Below are 16,720 nucleotides of genomic sequence, written 5' to 3'. Positions count from 1 at the left end.
TATAAGCTTCAAGTCGATTCGTTAACTTGGCAGTGATTATTTGTTTGCGGGACATGGCTTTTGTTTCGGCATATTAAGTGATTCATAACCACGGGTCATGTAATTGGATTTTTCTTTCTGGGCCACTGGATGTCTCATGCACCCGTCACATTTCCAGAGAAGTGACATAGTTTTCGGATAATTGATTTCAGCTACAGAAGTGGCTCTCAGCCCTGATGGAGGAAAGTTCTCCTAACAAAGTGATTCAATCTAGCTGTAGGCTCAACTCCAAAATATTGAGACATGAAGGTAGAGATACACACAGAGAGAGGTGGTGGTTGTCTCCATCACACAGAGGAATTCACTGCTGTGCCTCTGTGGTCATTATTTTTCTCCCTGAGGGTGCGGAGTATGAAAGCCCACGGGTTTCTTTTTGTTACCCATTTCACATACCTGCTGCACCACGCACTCACATTACTGGAAGGTTTACCGCTGCTCTGCAGTGCAGATCACATGCCTGCTACCCTAAGTTGAGGGCATCTGTGTGTGTGTATGGACAGGTATGTGTGTCCATGTGCCTGCATCAATATTTTCCAGTGATTGTCTCTATCTCACTTCAAAGATGTGTTCTGCCACATGTGAGCCTTATGCAGCCACCCCATAAAAGCCTCCCCCAATACTCTATACTGCTGAAGATAAGTCTTGGCACCAGAATAAGAGAGGCTGCCTGAAACCGCTTCGGGCTGCTTCTCTCAGATAAATGCCCAGCGTATGGCCAGGATGTCTGCCGCATCACTGGTATGTCTTTTTGAAAGCACAACAGTGGCCATACTGGATGTGTTATTTAGCTTTGAAATCTGTTTCAAATTATTATTTTGTTTTGGTTTCGATGAGGTAATTTCACATGTTCCTGTAATTCGATAATTTTAGGACTCAATCATAAATTACATGAGTAAGGCTGAAGTTAGGACAGATGACCCACTTCATTTCAAGATGTAAGAGTCAGAGATTTAGTGTTTTAAACTCTGATCATGTAATACTAGTCAGGTGTTTTTGCTTGTAGTTTTGTGACCTTGGGTGACTGCTAATGCAAACTGACTAAAAAACATCAAAATAAATCACATTAACGAGAGCCCTAATCTGCATCATTCACAACATTCATATCTCTGTCCTTTCAGCCCTTGGAACGTGCTCGCGAGCGCTCGAGCACGTTTGACAATACCCAGATAAACAATATAATGGGATGAATCTAAAAACATAATCGGCTATCCCTAATGTTTGAAGTCTGGGAGAGTTATCAGTGCGTGTACGTGTGTGTGTGTGTATAATCAGTGTGTTTGTGTGTGTTCATTGCCGTTACACAGTCCGACCTGAGATATCCTCAGTTCTGCAGCTCTTTGATACAGACGAGGCTATCCCTCATTACTCCCCACCATGCCAACCTGGCTCTGAAGATAAGAGGAGAACAACACCTGTCTTCTGTTTCTATCACTGTAACGTACACACACAACAACCTTCCCACGGAGAGAAATTTATCAACAGCTCTTGGTGATAATTTTCCCTTTTTGTAATGTTGTCGACCTTTCTTTGCTGTGTTTTTGTTTTTACCATGGTTTCACAGCTGTGTATCAACTTTTTAAAATCACTCTCACACACCCAATGGTAGCTGTAATCTCAAAAACTGTAGTAACTTGATGTTTTTTGGCCAATTTCAATGTTTCTTATTCTTTTTGAGATTGCAGATAGTTGGGGGTTTGTTTTTTTAAACTCATTGCGATAGGTGCTCTGATACTCTGATAACTGCTGTGCTGATAAAGGTTTATTCAGCCCAATTTTGGGCTAAGTCCTTTTCACAGACATCAGGGAGTTGGGCTCTGTTGGTAAGTCCAGACACACATAAAATAGCCTTTTTTTTTTCTTTTTTTTTCAATGGTAACTGAAAAGCAATTTTTTTCCCCATAAAACTCTGACTGTTCTGACTTTTGATCTCTTTAGGAGTCTCTAGTGGTTTTCGTTTTCTTCTTCTTCTGCTCCTGGAACTTAATTCTGTCTCGAAACAATTTCACAAAACTGCTTACTGGTCAGAATTGTATCAGGTTCCGAGCAATATTGCCCTATTGAATATTCTCTCTGGGAAAAATGGCAACTAGAGATTTCCACAAAATGTGATATTCAATTCATATATTTTATTCAGGCAGCTCTGGGTCACTTCAAAGTAGTTGAAATAGTGCAACCTGAGCTGGCAAACTCACACAAGAAGATTTGTAGCCCACTTAGCTGAATACAGTATTTAAATGTCCAGCTGGAGTTGGAGTGCTTGGATGTAGATGATTGACGCAGGGGGAAATTTATAAATCCCAGCCACCAATCATATGCTGATAGGAGTTTGGAAATGTTGCTTACACACTTAGAGTTACTATAGACCATAAATAAGGTCCTACCTCCAAAGTCTTCTTGACAAACTGCTCTTTCATGTCTTTATGATTGGTAATATTTCTATTTTCATGCTCCTCAGTTGTTGTCATTGGGCAAAATCAGCCAGACCAGAGTCGCCAAACTGAAGTCCAGCTACATGCTACTCCACGATACTCTGAAGAGGTATGTTCTCTTGTTGCAATGAAAGCTCATTGTCATGGCTTTTGGTTTGTTGATTTCCTGTTTTATTTTGTAGTTATAGCCTGTGTTTTGTGTCTTGTCTACTTCCTGCTCACCTGTGCTCCTGTGCCCCTCCTCAGTTTGATTTTCCACCCACACCTGTCTCACAGCAGCCTCTTTAGTGCTGCCCTGTTCCCAGTGTCTCTTCACCTGCACCTCATCCCCTTGTTAGTTTAGTTTGTATTTAAGCCTGTGTTGTTCCCTCAGTCTTTGTCAGTTTGTCTGTTTTGCTCTCCTATGTCCGTTCCGTGTTTCCAGTGTTCCTTGTGTTCCTTCTGTTCCAGGGAACACTGTGAGTGTTCCCCGTGCTTCTTTGGTTTGTGCCTAATTTAGTTTTTATTTTTCCCCTTTTTTTTCTTTTTTTAATGGATTTGCCCCTGCCTGTTTTTGTTCTTTTTGGACTTCAGATTTACATCAGCTCATTAAAGCTCGCTTTTTGTTTTCTACCCGCCTGTCTTGAGTGTTTTGCATTTGGCTCCTATTTTCATAATTGTGAAACTCTCATATGTGTGTTATGTCATATTTTTGAAGTGCATTGTTAACTAAAAGATGCTGAGAATACTAGAAAAGTTTACTGCTCGCAACAGCCACAATCCATCCAGCTGAAGTGTCCTTGAAAGAGACTTTAACTCCTTATCAGATCTAGTTGTCTGCTGTTATATACGATCCAAAAAATATGGAAGTAGCATCTGAGACATTTTGAAGCCTTTTGTGGGGTTACTTCACACTCACTTAGTGGAGCCAGATATCCTAATTTCACCTCAGAAGTGGAAGGGAGGCTGTAGCTGAGACAGTTTAAGCTAGGTACAACCACTCGGCTGAATATAATAGGCTGAGACACCTGTCAATCATAAACATACTTCTTTTTAAGCTTTAAACGCCACCACGGCACGCAACAGAGGGAGGGAAATTAACTTTTGTGACCTCAACGTCTTGCGGAAAGAACACATCTGTGTGTAATTCCTTGTGAAAACAAAATCTAAATGTGCAGTTTAAATGAAATTGGTTCAGCTCTCAGCAGTCTGTCATGAAATCAGCAGCTACTGTACGTTTACGTGCTCATCGTAGCACAGTTAAACCACAGTGAAAAGACAAGAGTTAAGGCTGTTTGTAGGGTTATTTCTAGTTAACAAAGGTTTGCAAGGATTCATCTCATTGGTTTTACTTCTCCTAAAAAGTAAAGGGTACTGTCATCTTCTCACACAGAAAAAATAGTAAAAAATTGATCTGATGTTTAGATTCTTACTGGTCAAATAAAATTAAATATTCATCAATTATCTGCTTGTGTTATTCAACTTATAATTATGACATAACTTTGAAGGAGAAAAAACTAAATAGAGGTCAAACTGGTCAAACAAATGTTCTGGAAATCGTGCAAATGTACTCAGCATTTAGTAAGTAGTATCTGTATACTGCATACCACATACTTAAATCCTTTCATCTTACAGCTCCCAGGATTCTGAGATTCAGCTTTTGGGAGAGGCAAAGAGGTGTCGTGCTGAGCTGGAGAGGCTGCAGGCCGAGGTGGAGAGAACAGAGGAGCAAAGCACCTCTGAGGAGCCTGAAAGTGAGGTCAATGAACTGAGGCAGCAGCTCCTCCAGGCATACAATGAACTGAAAGCTGCTGAGGACAGAGAGTACAAGACACAGCATAAAATGAAATGGTGAGCTGTACATATATATATATATAAAAATAAACACACAGTGTACTGCCCGTAACTCATGCTACATCAAATGTCGAATGAATTAAATGAAAATGACATTCGATTCAAGAAAATATATCTCTCAAATTTAGATTCAGCTTTGTCTGTCTTATAAGTGCGTGTGTGCGTGTGCACACAGACACACACACACACACAGACATACGCAAGATGAACTTCACACCACTGACCCAAGAGATGAAGGAGAGTAAGGACAAAACCCAGAAGTGAAACTGGAGTGGTAAGAAGTTGTGTACAGTCGGAGAGCATACGCGTGCATGGAAACACACACGCACGCACAGCTCAGTTAGTAGAGCCCAACTGAGGTGAGCTGTTAGAGGCAGCATCTTCACAAGTTTTCATTGACTTTAGAGGAAGGTGAAGGTGAAAGAGTATAATACATAAACACACACAAATAGTATTGGTACTGTGTGTGTGTGTGTGGGTGTGTGTGTGTGTGAATGGCTTGGCTCCAGCTTTTCTTCTGTACCACTGACACGGTTCACTGTAATAAGAAGAAAATGTTCTGTTACTGTGAGGGGAAATTTTATTGCCATTTCGGTAAACGTTGTTTCTGTTTCAGTCGCCACATTCTTTCAAAGAGTTAGGACACAGGGAAAAATAATGTAAGCAGTCCATCATATAGATACCAGGTTGAAGTGGATTTTTTAAAATGTTTGCTCTGTATGTAACATGTTTACTTGTCTGAGCTCTCCACACTGGTTCGATTTGTTGACGTCAGTCTTGTAGTTGTTTCTGTTCCTCTCCTCTAATTCATTCCTTTCGTTCCCATGAGTCTCCTCTCTCATTGCAACCAACTTTCCTCTTTTCTGCTGCAGGTTTCTCTTTTCCTTCCCCCAACTCACTCAGCACCACTGTCAGTGTGTTCAAAGGGTCAAACACACCCGCAGAAATGGAAAACCTTGCACTCACTCGAGTATCTGCCTCTTCTCTGTACATAAACTTTATTTTTTTAAAGGGCCAATGGGAGGTCACTTGAACATTGCTAAGCAACATGATAACATACACCAGTGATTCCCAAACAATTTGGCTTATGACCCTTGAAAACATAGCAACGTCTGCATGTGACCCCTCGTTACAGGGTGCATATGCCGGCCAGTTCTTTCTTGGATTGAATCATTTTTAGAGGCCTGGAAAAATAAAAATAACCAGTAAGACACAAGAAAAAAGTGTAAGCTTAAAATTGCAGGTGCAAAGACTGTCTTAAAATGTAATTTTGTATGTGTGATGTTAAATGGGAGTTGTAATTTGAATCACTTAAGTTTGAAGTCATTTAAAGAGATGAAAGCCTTTATGTATCTGTCAGTTAAAAGGCAAAATAACAAAATAAAATCACTTTAATTCCCTCCTTAGTGTAGCAGTGGAAGCATTTAAATTTTGCAATTGAAGTTGAAGCACCGGAGAGTCAGTAATTGAAGTGTGAGCACTGAAAATAGGTGAGGTATCAGTAATTTCAAGGGAGGGAGACCACGAGACATCACTGCATTCTTGGTTCGAACATTTGACAGGGTTTGAAAAGAGCATGAAACTTGTAACCATGAATATTAAAAAAACTGTGAAAGTTCTGAAAAAGCTGAACTAACATGATGAAATAGAGAGGTGTTTCTAGGTGAAATTATGAATGCATAAGAAGGGGTTGAAGAGGAGTTGTAAAGGTCCCAGTTAATAATAATAGTTTTCAAAAGAAGATGTTTTTGCATGCTAAAAAGCTCACAGACGTATCCTTGAAAGTCAGAAGAAGAAAGAAAAATAAGTGAATTAAACTTCTAAATTAAACATTTCTAACGCTCCTTATTTACTCAGTGGCTTATAATCTTTTTCACAAGCAGATCTCTTTTCGTATCTTTCCTGCTTTGCATTTGCCCCTCGATTGCCTCAGCAATATTAAACCCATCACAGCATGTAAAGTCACCACTGTATTGCAAAGATATGATCTGTAGGATACAGTGATTTTTAGTGCAGAGCACACACACTGTGGCAAATAGTTGGAGGCACAGTGGTAATTGAAATATTGAATGAAAACCACTTACAGAGCATCCTCAGAGGATGCAGTAATAGACAATATTAGATACTGAGTGTGCATATTATTTGTGACAGCTTTTGGTAGTAAACTCTGTTGTCCTCTCGTTACCTCTTTCTGCCCTTTCTTTTGTCCCCTCTGGCCTCATCTAATCCTCTCTTCCTTACGTTTCTTCTGTTGTTTTCCCCCTCTCCTCTCTTGCCCAAATGGCCAGCAGTCTGCATATGACGAGCAGATGCTCACCATGCAAATATGCCTTTTAAAATCTTTGCATCCTTTTATCTAAAGCCAGACCGATACACAGGAATTCAGCACTTTTTCCAGTCGCATATTTTAGCATTCATGCAGTTTTCTCTGAATATCAGTTAATATCCAATATATCAACTTGTCAGGAAGATTAATATCATTTACTTTGTGAAATGTGTAGCTGTTCAATACATGCCGTTTGTAAGGTTCTTTCACAATGACAGAGCTGACTTGAAATTATTTCATACAAAGTTTAATCAGCTGCTCAAGCGTCTGCCCCAGGGAGATGAAAAATTCATACAAATCATGTTTTTATATGCACACTTGCACAGTGTTGGATACTTTATTTCTAATTCTTTGTGTATGTATGGAAGAGCTTGTATGCCATGGTTCTTTTACTCAGTATGCTTGTCTACAGCAGTCATTTCCAACCTGGGGAACTTCATAGCAAGTTATTTAAATGTTTGACACCCATTTTAAGAATATGGACTCTGTGTCATTTGCTTTTAGGTGCTTTCTCTTTTGAGTAAGAAGAATTTAACCTTTGATTAACTGGAAACTGCACATCAGTGTATTTTTAAACAATGTCCTCACATTGCATTCCTCTTTCTGTTGAACCAGGAACTGAAACATGTTTACTTCTCTTAATAACATATTCATTTTGTTTTCTTATTGCAACTTTCTCTTCTCTTCTCCTCACCTTACCTCACCCCTGTGCAGTCTCTGGGAAGAGAAGCAGTATCTGGAGCAAGAGAATGAGACTCAGCCGAAGCCTTCTGTAAGTTCATCATTGCACCATGCAGGTGTAGTTTCATAGACGTGGATTACTACTCAAACAGCCGTCTTCAGAGAGGATAAATATGACTTTTACTTTAAGCCTCCATCCAAGCTTAATCCCCTAATATGAAGACTTGCCATTGGCTCTTTCTGGAGCGATTCGAAGCAATTTGAAAGTTAAACATGTTCTACTCCAATCTCCCATTCAGACAAAAGAATGAGTTTAAATCCTTGTTTTGTTTCAACAGGCGAATTAAGTGAGTAATGGTAATCATGCACAAAGGCAACTGAAAAAGGCAGTTGCTAAGAGCATACTTGCTTCCTGTATGAATCTTTTCTTCTCCTCCAACTCAAAGAATGGGATGTAATAATGCTCGCACTACATTATGATATATATGATCTCTGCAAGATGTGTGAAAAGGAACAAAAGTTTCAGTATTTGCTATTCATGCTGTAGGGCGTAATACTGTAGGCTTTTAGGATTAAGTCTATAAGATGAAGTAACAGTAAAATTAAGTGGAGTTGGAACATTCCCAACATTTGGATGAGCATTAAAATCTACAATAGTGGTTCATTTGTCAGCACTAAAAATTGTTTTGAAGAAAATCCTTTCAGAGGTACAAGAATACGAACATGAACAACAAGACCCTGAGGGTAGACTCGAGGAGCTTCACATTCACAACTCTCCAATCAACAGACGTCATCAAAATTCTGTTGAGGGCAGAGTAAGGTTAGAGTTTGAGCTTTTTAGAACTTGTTTACAAATTCAGCGTCTTCTAATTCACTATTGGATCTTTTATACTTTTGGGGTTCAATAACACAACTGCTGTTTAATTACTAATTCCAGGAACACAACATCCTAAATGTACTACAACTCTGCTTTCATTGCCTCTAGCTGGTGTCCAATTCTAAAAATGTACCACATCAGAAGTGTGTGGTCAAATTATATTCATAAAAGCAAAGCCTTCTTCTGCTTGATATTTGATTAACAGAAACTGCTGTCTCTACCAGAACAGTTCTATGTAAAGGAGTGTATGTGTAAAAGGGCCTTTTCTGAGTCCTTTTCCCACTGGACCTATAGCATCAAATGTGATATCAAAACTAATGAAACACTCAAAGGCTCCCCAGGGAGCTATTCTCTCTCTGTCACACAAACACACGTACACACTTGTCAAACATGATTAATAAGCTATGTGTGTCAGCACAGATTCCTCACATACATTTCTAATTATTTCTGTGGTTTTTACAGTAGATGGATGCTGCAGTGAACAAAAGGCACTCTAGCTATAAAGTTCAATTGATAACAGCTGTTTAGTTGCAGTTGTTTTTCTTCATAGGCATGCTTGCATTTCCACCAACATGCAGCTGGCTCTGTGCTGTTAGCACACCTAATTTTGAACTATTCTGAGCATTTTGACCAAAAATAAATTGGTTCGGAAATGTTTATCAGCTGAAACCAAACACAGCAGATTTTCCTTGTCCTGAAATCCAAACGGAATAGGGGTGTCATATTCTACAAATCAAGAACAAGAGCTAATTTGGTAAACAAACCGGCTTTTGTAATCCAACTTTTGTCAATGATTTTGAGTGTCCACCTGGGTTTCCCACCTTGGAATCCATGAAAGTTTGTGAATTTGAGGGAAAAATCAAGGCCTAGGTAGTCTTTGAAAATAGACATAAATAGACAAAGTCAGTGAAGGTGCCAGAATAAAAACGTTTTGATATTTTTTTTATTTTCTGTAAAGCCAGCTAGTTCTACTAAAACTTCTTATGTAACAATAATCAACCTTGATCCGTGTCTCAAACATGCCTTGTTGGGCTGTACATTTGAGGGAATTGTCCTTGGAAGCCCTTGAAAAGTCCTTGAATTTAATATTTAAAAAGAAGTGGGAATCTGGTTCAGTCCTGTCTTTCTTGTGAAGAAAGTGATGTTAATTTTTGGACATCAAACTAATTACAGCGATAAAAAAAAAAATGTTTACCACCGAAACAACAGAAAAGTGTGTAAATGTGTAAATGACTGAAAACAAAACAAATGCTGCTGGAACTGAGTCTGAGAGCTAGGATCAAACTGTAGTATTCTGCCTGTATAGCCTTGAGCACAATTAAATTCTCATCATAGACCTGATTTTCTTGATGTGTGATCTAATCTTCAAACTGTTTGGCGGCTCCTCCAGGAGCTGGAGAGCAGAACAAAGGCCCTGCAGGACAAATATGAGGATCTGAAGAAAGAGGTTGCCCAGAGACAACTGGAAGTCAGGTACTTTATCTGTGCGCACACAGGCAGTTTACTCACATCCCCCTGCAGATAGACATTGGTGTACACCTTCACTGTGTGCCTTCATGACTTTCAATTTCATTAAGTTCAGTGCTCTCTTATTGTCTGTTTTAATAAGAAGCAGTGTGCGTGAATATTTTAAGCTGTGTTGATCAAAGTTGTTCAGATAATAAGCGTGCTTTTTGTGTGTGTCTTGCCCGCACTCCCTGCACAGAAGCCTGATGGAGGATGTGGAAACCCATGAAACGCAGATATTGAAAGAACAGAAAGAGCTGGAAGACAAGAAGGAGATCATAGAGCTCAAAGAGGTCTGTGTCTGTGAGAGCATGTGTGTGAGAGGGCATAGCTAGCAGCAAACCATCAATAGAATAACAAATCATCTCGCTTCTTACATTTATGTGTGTCTCTTTGTACACTGTAACAAGGCTGAGAAGGCCCGGCTCATCAGCATACCTGACCAGATTTTAAAGGAGATTGAAAGGAAACGCTATAAGAAGGAGTAAGTACATTTAACCCCTGAATATTATTTATCGGAGAGGAGCAGGAAAGTTAATGTACCGACCACATGGAATAGAAATGAGCCAGTCAGGGTGCTCGGCGAGACAGCGCTGAGAATAAAAGACGGCAGACTTTTGAAAAAGTTGCTCCCTGATTCGTACAATCCTTCTGTCATGTGGCTCCAATCCTTCTGTAATCTGTCTCCTTCCCTTCGTCTTCATCTCCTTCGCGCAAAAGACCTGGATTTAAAGGGAGGAACTCTTGGTTATCATACTGTAGTTTTCATAATGGAAAGAGCATTTGCTACTAATTGATTTTGGTCAGTGTAGACTTTTGATGAGAGCTGACGTGGAGCAGAAAAACAAGCTGAAGTGTCAGTTTCGTGTTTTTTTCTCAATATTCAGTTTCCACTATGTATATTTCCAGCCACACACCTTCTGATGCACAGTAGCTTGTGTGGATATTTTATTCCAAATGATGTTTGTAGCAACAGCCAAATTTAAAGGTGTTAATCCATCTGATTCGATAAAAAAAAAAAGACAAACATATGCATCTAACATCATTAAGTGCAACTGCAGTCACAAGCCCCTTCTTCTGGTTCCACTTCTCTGCAGTCTCTTTTATGTTTTTTTCAAATTAATATTTGGCTTGCAAGTGATGCGGTGGAGCTGTCTGTATGCACCATGTGAGCTACGACTTGTAATTTGAAATTCACAAAGCTGAGTCGCACTGGGGGGGGATGTATGAAAAAAATATGGCGACGCGTGCTGTTATTTCATCAGATATGCACTCTTGCAGTGCAAGCGAGGAGCAATAAACGGATAGTCTTCTCTTGGTACTTAAGCTTACCCTTTGTCTTTTGTATGATCTTTAAAATTCCTCCCTCCAAATGCAAAAGAGCTGCGATGAAGAAGATAGAAGCACTAAATGGAGAGATTTCAGACACGGAGCAGCAAGTGCAGGAAGTGGAGCAGCGTAACCACTCCGTCAGGTCGAAGAAGAAGGCGTTGAATGAGGAGCTGGAGGGTCTTCGAAGCCAAGTAGAGGCCGGTCAGAGGGAGTACAGACGGCTGCTGAAAGAGCTGGAGGTTCGAATTGAGGAGGAGGCCCAGCTCACAGGGAACAGGTACATACCCCAAAGAGAAAAAGTGGTTTAATTAGTTAAATATATTAAGGTAGAAATACAGAATTCAGCTCAAAGTTTTTTAAGTTGGAGGAGAGGATTTCGCTGTGTGTTTTCACGTTGTGTCTTTCATCACCAGAGGTATCGTGGAAATGAAGTTGCACAACGTCTTGTGTGACAGGAAGCACCTGTACGAGAGTCAATCTGTGCAGCTCAGGGAGAAAAATAGGTACAGGATGATGCCAAGCTGAGCTCCATCACACAAGTAACTGAGTCCCCACACATCAGTACACACTGAGAGATTTAGCTTTTTTGCACCAAAAATATACAGGAAATATGTGTACTTGAAAGATATTGAATCAAAGAGCTATTAGTTTTGTCAGCTTGTTGCTGTACTTTTTAGATAGGTTTGCCAGTAAAAATATCTTGCACAGTGGATGTACAATATAAAGGTGGACAAAAGAAGATCAAGAACAAAACCTGTATATTTAGTAATCCATATGTAACAAGCCTAATTTTAAGTTTTCTCATATTGTGTAGGAAACAGAACCTGATGAACATGGTTATAGTGATGATGATGATAAATGTTCAAAAAGTGCCTGTGTTTCTCTTCAGGCAGATGCAAGCCCTCAAGAGAATGGAGCATGCGTTGACCATGGCCAATGAGCAGCTAAAGCACACACAGTCTATCTACAATGACTTACAGGCACAGGTGACCTGTAGATTATTTCTTTCACTACAGATCTACTCAATTTTAAACCGGTTTTAAATATTCTTGTGTGGTCTGGAACTTTTCATTATCAAACATCCAAACGATGTAAAACAGATTCTGTACATGAGGGACCTCTAATTGCATCTTAAAAAACAAACTCCTCATGGTTTGCCACATTATGTTTTTACTGGTCTTGGCAATTGGATAGGACCATTTCCCAGGCTTAAACACCGGTGTGGGAACATTTGAGTGTAAATGTCATGATGGCAGTAATCAGCTCATAAAAACTGTTCATTACAAGAGAAGCTTTTTGTTATGCTTGAGTTTCCTGTAATTTTACTGATTGTGACAGTTTTTTAAAGAGAGAAAATGGAGAGAAGAAGAAGAAGAGAGGAAGAGTCATGGGAAATGTGTCAGCACATCACACCAGCACATAACCATATGAAAGGAAATCACAACGATGCACCAGGGATTACACTTAAATCAAAAACAAATGCAGCTGTACAGTTCAATTCATTCATTTCCAATAATCTGTCAGTCAAATAATGATTCTCACGTGAACAATTACTCATAATGAATTTTTTAGTGGGTGTACCACAAAATTGCATCACATTTGTCTTTAATCTGATGTGATTAATGGTGATATTTACACTCTCACACCCTCAAGCGAGTCTTGAGTCATTTTCTCTTGGTCAAATGAAGCCAAATCGCAGGTTGTGTCAAGTCAAGTAAAGTCAAATTCATAATTCATAATCAGGACAAGTCAAGGCACTTTTATCACCCCCAAGATACTGCAGTCTTACTTGCAGTATCTGGTCTTTATAAAGTGAACAGACAAGCTATTATTACCTATCTAATAATGATACGAATGGCCAATTTATCTAAACTTTTAAACACTGAAATGCTGACAGCCAGACAAAAAGAAATGAAAATTCAAAATTAACAGAGACAGACAGTCTTTGGGCTCTATCTCACTTCTGGTGTTAAGTATCATTGTTTCACATAGACACAGTTGTCATTTTCACATCCAGCGGCCATGTTGTGTTAATAGTAAATGCACCTATCTGTGCACCCCTTTTGGTCTTAAAATGAGGTGTGGTCAGGCGCAGTAATGGCGTACTGCTGTCTTTAGGCAGCAGAAAGCGACAGCTCCATAGAGCAACAAAAAGCTGTTCTCTAGTCAGAGGTGCAGTGTTTTTCCTGCTATTTAAAGGCTGCATTATTCAGATGGTTAGATGTGCCTACACAGGCAGGTTCAAAACACATGTACACTCTGCTTACTGATTAGAGAGATTGCTTTTAGGTTATCAAATCTAAAAGCCGTAGTTATAAACTTGACAGCACAGAGGAAACTCTCCAGAGGAAACAGAATTAAACTTTTATCTTCTGAAATAAATATTATCAGACAGGATCTCAGGATTTATCAGGAGGACGTTTGCTTCCAAAGCATGTCACTGTATGACTCTGGACTACGTGTGCAGTAGTCCTCTCCAAGACCTGTAAACACACTTTAATGTGTAAAACTGGAGTTCCCTGAACCACTGAACACGAGGCCCGGCAACCCTGCAGAGAAGGGCAATCTCAGCACCTTAAAGCGTTCAGTTTTTTATGCGCTTCAGTGAACAGTTTGAGTGTCACTGGATCCAGCAGCTATAAGAGAGACCTCAGGGGGAATCTCTGATATATAGCACTAATTATTTTGCAGTCAATTTTTAATGTGGGTTTGAATATGCACAAACTGTATTTGATCTAAAGTTTGGTAACTCTGCACTGAATACGTGTGCTCTTGTCTTTTAGTGGCCTCCAACCAAAGAAACAAGTGATCACACATTTTTACAGCTTCTTACTAAGCTGCAGGACCGACTTACAGCAGATGTAAGATCTGTTTGAGCAGACTTAACTTTGACTTTACTTTCTGAATCGAATTTCCAGTTAGACGCTGTTCCCAAAAGTGAGGCCAGCGCTCAGCAGGGGATGGAGCTCCAGAAAGAGGTGGACGCTCTAAAAGTCAGCTTTGACAAAAAGGTGGGAACAATGTGTGTGGGTGGACAGGATTTCATTAGCAACTGTAAAATGTAATGTTGTTTACTTCTCTCAAATCTGTCTTTGTCGAGCTTGTCATTTCTTTTTTTGTTGAAACCATGACAGCAGAGTGTTTATTGTGTGTTCCACTCTATCTTTGTTTAGGTCCCCTTTCTTGTCACTTGCACTCCTTCTTAAGTTAATTCCATTTTTAGATTTTCTATCACCGAAAAAATGAGATTTCCCATTTCATTATCATCCTGTCACGTAGTTAGACAAAACTTAAATGACCCCATTGAAGAAAGGTCCGCACAGAAAAGTTTCAATATCCGCCCTCTATCCATTTCCCTCGTATTAAGGGACTTTCAATCCACTTCGTCCCATTCTGCCGTCACCCTTAAATTGCTGTCAAATTGTAATCAGGAGATTTTTCCACTGAAAACGCTGCTTAATGTGTTCGACCAGCTATCAGTAGCGGAGGAGGAGAGCCAGAAGAAGCGGCAGTACGGGATGATTCAGGGGCTGCTGAGGGAGTCGAATTGCCTCAGAGAAGAACTCCATAACCTCAGATGTCTGACACAGATCAAAGCCGAGGAGAGAGGCCAGAAGCACCGTGAACTGCTCAGAGCTGAGGTTCAATACCAACACACAGACACATACAAAGGTGCATTTAAAGGTGCACTATGTCGTTTTGGAGAAGAGTTTGATGGATTTTTTATGTGTAAACAAACTAAGTAAACAAACTCTCTTTGTTTTCCTGACTGAATCAACAAACTGACCTTGAAGGACAACACAATTTCATCCTGTTTTACTTTGTTTATCTTTGGCAGACTCTGCCACCTTTCTAGTTTCAAACAGTGTTCTGGGGATCTTATTTGCCTCTGAGAGCAGCTTGTTTATTTAGTTTACTGAGATTGTATTATTACCTCATTAATATTGTTAATATTACAATTCTGTGTTTGAATTTATTTTCCAAAACTACATAGTGCCCCTTTAAAGTAGGTTTTGATATCATTATTAGTGCATTTTCTAAATTTTAGAGTCATAGACATGCTTTACACATAAATTTGTCAAAAACATCAAAGAGGAACTGAAGAAGGTTTATTTTTTAAGCACTCTGGAGGTAAGTGTGACGGGAGAGCAACCAAAAATGACAAAAACTGAATTTCAAAGACTGCAAGGACCCTAACTAATATCACTGTCACCACTGTCGGTATGATTTGAAAAAAATACAGTGTGTAGGCAATTTTAGTTCATTTAAATTGAAGTCAGAGCCTAAGGAGGCAGAAATTACTCTCATAAATGGTTCTGAACTCCCTTTTTATGTTATTTTGTTACTTGTGACAGTCTTCGACCTGATTAGTAAGTAATGACGACCCAAATCAACAAAGAACAACATCAAGATAAATCAGCGAGCCCCCCAAAAAATCTTTGCACTAAACCAGGACTGCAAGATCAGCTAATTCATTTATTGTTTCATTTTTTATGTATTGAAAGTGTCAGGAAAAAAAAGCTGCTACAGGAAAATGTCCAGCCACAAATCTGATTGAAGGTTAATGTTTGTGAGCACATACTGTAAACGCAGCCACACAGAAGTGATGAGACTGTAGTTTTTACCTGTGTAACTCCATCCGCAGCAGCTGAAGCAGCACATCCAGCAGGAGCTGATAGAAAAAGACCTGATCATCATGGACCACAACAAGCTGAACACAATGCTACAGCGCAGGTGTCACTGCTGTTTTCTCTTCTTATTTTGCTTGTCAGACACCTTTCATTAAATGCAAAGGTGTGAGTCATGATAGTGTGTTGGTTACAGAGAATTCTTATTCTCTGCCACTGTCTTCATGTTTCCTGTCCCTCAGTCTCACTCCCTCTCTCTTACTTGTTCTTTGTATGATGTGGAGATGATGTGTGCTATTCCTGCACTCATGGTCAACTAGTACCTGTACAATACATCCACGGTCTTCACAGCATCTCACTGGATTCCTGTTTGCAGTATGCTGTTAATTGATTCCCCGGTTATTTGTTTGGCTCCTCTGATCTGCGGAACAGCTGGGATCACAATTAATTCAGACATCTGCATATGTTGTCAGGGGTAGAAAACCATAACTTACTAATTGGTCATACTTCAGCGTTCAGACTAATGTGTCTGGCACCACCCAGTACAACTGCAGTCTCTGACGGTGCGTCCTGTTAGGTCACGACCACAGATTACAGTCTTGTGTGGTTGCACTTGACATGGAATCTGATCCGAAAACTGCATCTAGTTAAGCCAAAACAAAGCATGATAATTAAATTTTGCGTATCCTCTCCTTGTGATTGTTCTTCACAACTTGCATGGTTTATTGATAATGATAATTTAATGACATGTCACACTGCATTAGACTTTAGTTTTGTCATGACAATGTTTTGTTTCAGGGATAATTTGTGACATCAACATGAACTTTTTAGTTCATATATTACCATTTTTGATGTTAATCAATATTAAGATGGTGCCATTATGGTTATGGCATTTTCTGTCATTCTTTATTTTAAGCATGCCTATACTGCTATAGGACTGGGCAAAATACTGATCTTGTATAGCTATCATGATATGGTGCTTTATGTTATCTTAGATTTTGGATATTGTTATATCATGATACTTGTTCTAATACTTGCCTTTAGCAAATTAGTCATTATATCCACATTA

The 16,720-nt window shown here is 39.5% G+C and overlaps 1 protein-coding gene across 5 annotated transcripts in view; it reads left to right on the top strand.

The window, feature by feature from the left end:
* ccdc146 (coiled-coil domain containing 146) overlaps positions 1-16,720 on the top strand; it is a 52,662-nt gene that overhangs the window by 16,208 nt on the left and 19,734 nt on the right. Inside the window, exons 3-16 of one of the 5 annotated variants that reach the window (XM_084346411.1) lie at positions 1,344-1,472; positions 2,495-2,577; positions 4,083-4,298; positions 7,342-7,399; positions 8,001-8,123; positions 9,576-9,658; positions 9,891-9,984; positions 10,102-10,175; positions 11,073-11,300; positions 11,437-11,526; positions 11,913-12,009; positions 13,942-14,034; positions 14,497-14,664; positions 15,672-15,757. In XM_084346411.1, coding sequence (XP_084202537.1) covers positions 1,344-1,472; positions 2,495-2,577; positions 4,083-4,298; positions 7,342-7,399; positions 8,001-8,123; positions 9,576-9,658; positions 9,891-9,984; positions 10,102-10,175; positions 11,073-11,300; positions 11,437-11,526; positions 11,913-12,009; positions 13,942-14,034; positions 14,497-14,664; positions 15,672-15,757 — 1,622 coding nt within the window. Of the gene's footprint in view, positions 1-1,343; positions 1,473-2,494; positions 2,578-4,082; positions 4,299-7,341; positions 7,400-8,000; positions 8,124-9,575; positions 9,659-9,890; positions 9,985-10,101; positions 10,176-11,072; positions 11,301-11,436; positions 11,527-11,912; positions 12,010-13,941; positions 14,035-14,496; positions 14,665-15,668; positions 15,758-16,720 lie in introns of all 5 variants that reach the window. The other 4 variants (XM_084346410.1, XM_084346413.1, XM_084346412.1 and 1 more) reach the window with 4 other exon arrangements.

The sequence above is a fragment of the Pagrus pagrus genome (genome assembly GCF_965226575.1).
Source record: "Pagrus pagrus genome assembly, chromosome: 23".
In the NCBI taxonomy this organism is placed as follows: Eukaryota; Metazoa; Chordata; class Actinopteri; order Spariformes; family Sparidae; genus Pagrus; species Pagrus pagrus.
This window is presented reverse-complemented; position numbering and strand designations above follow the sequence as displayed.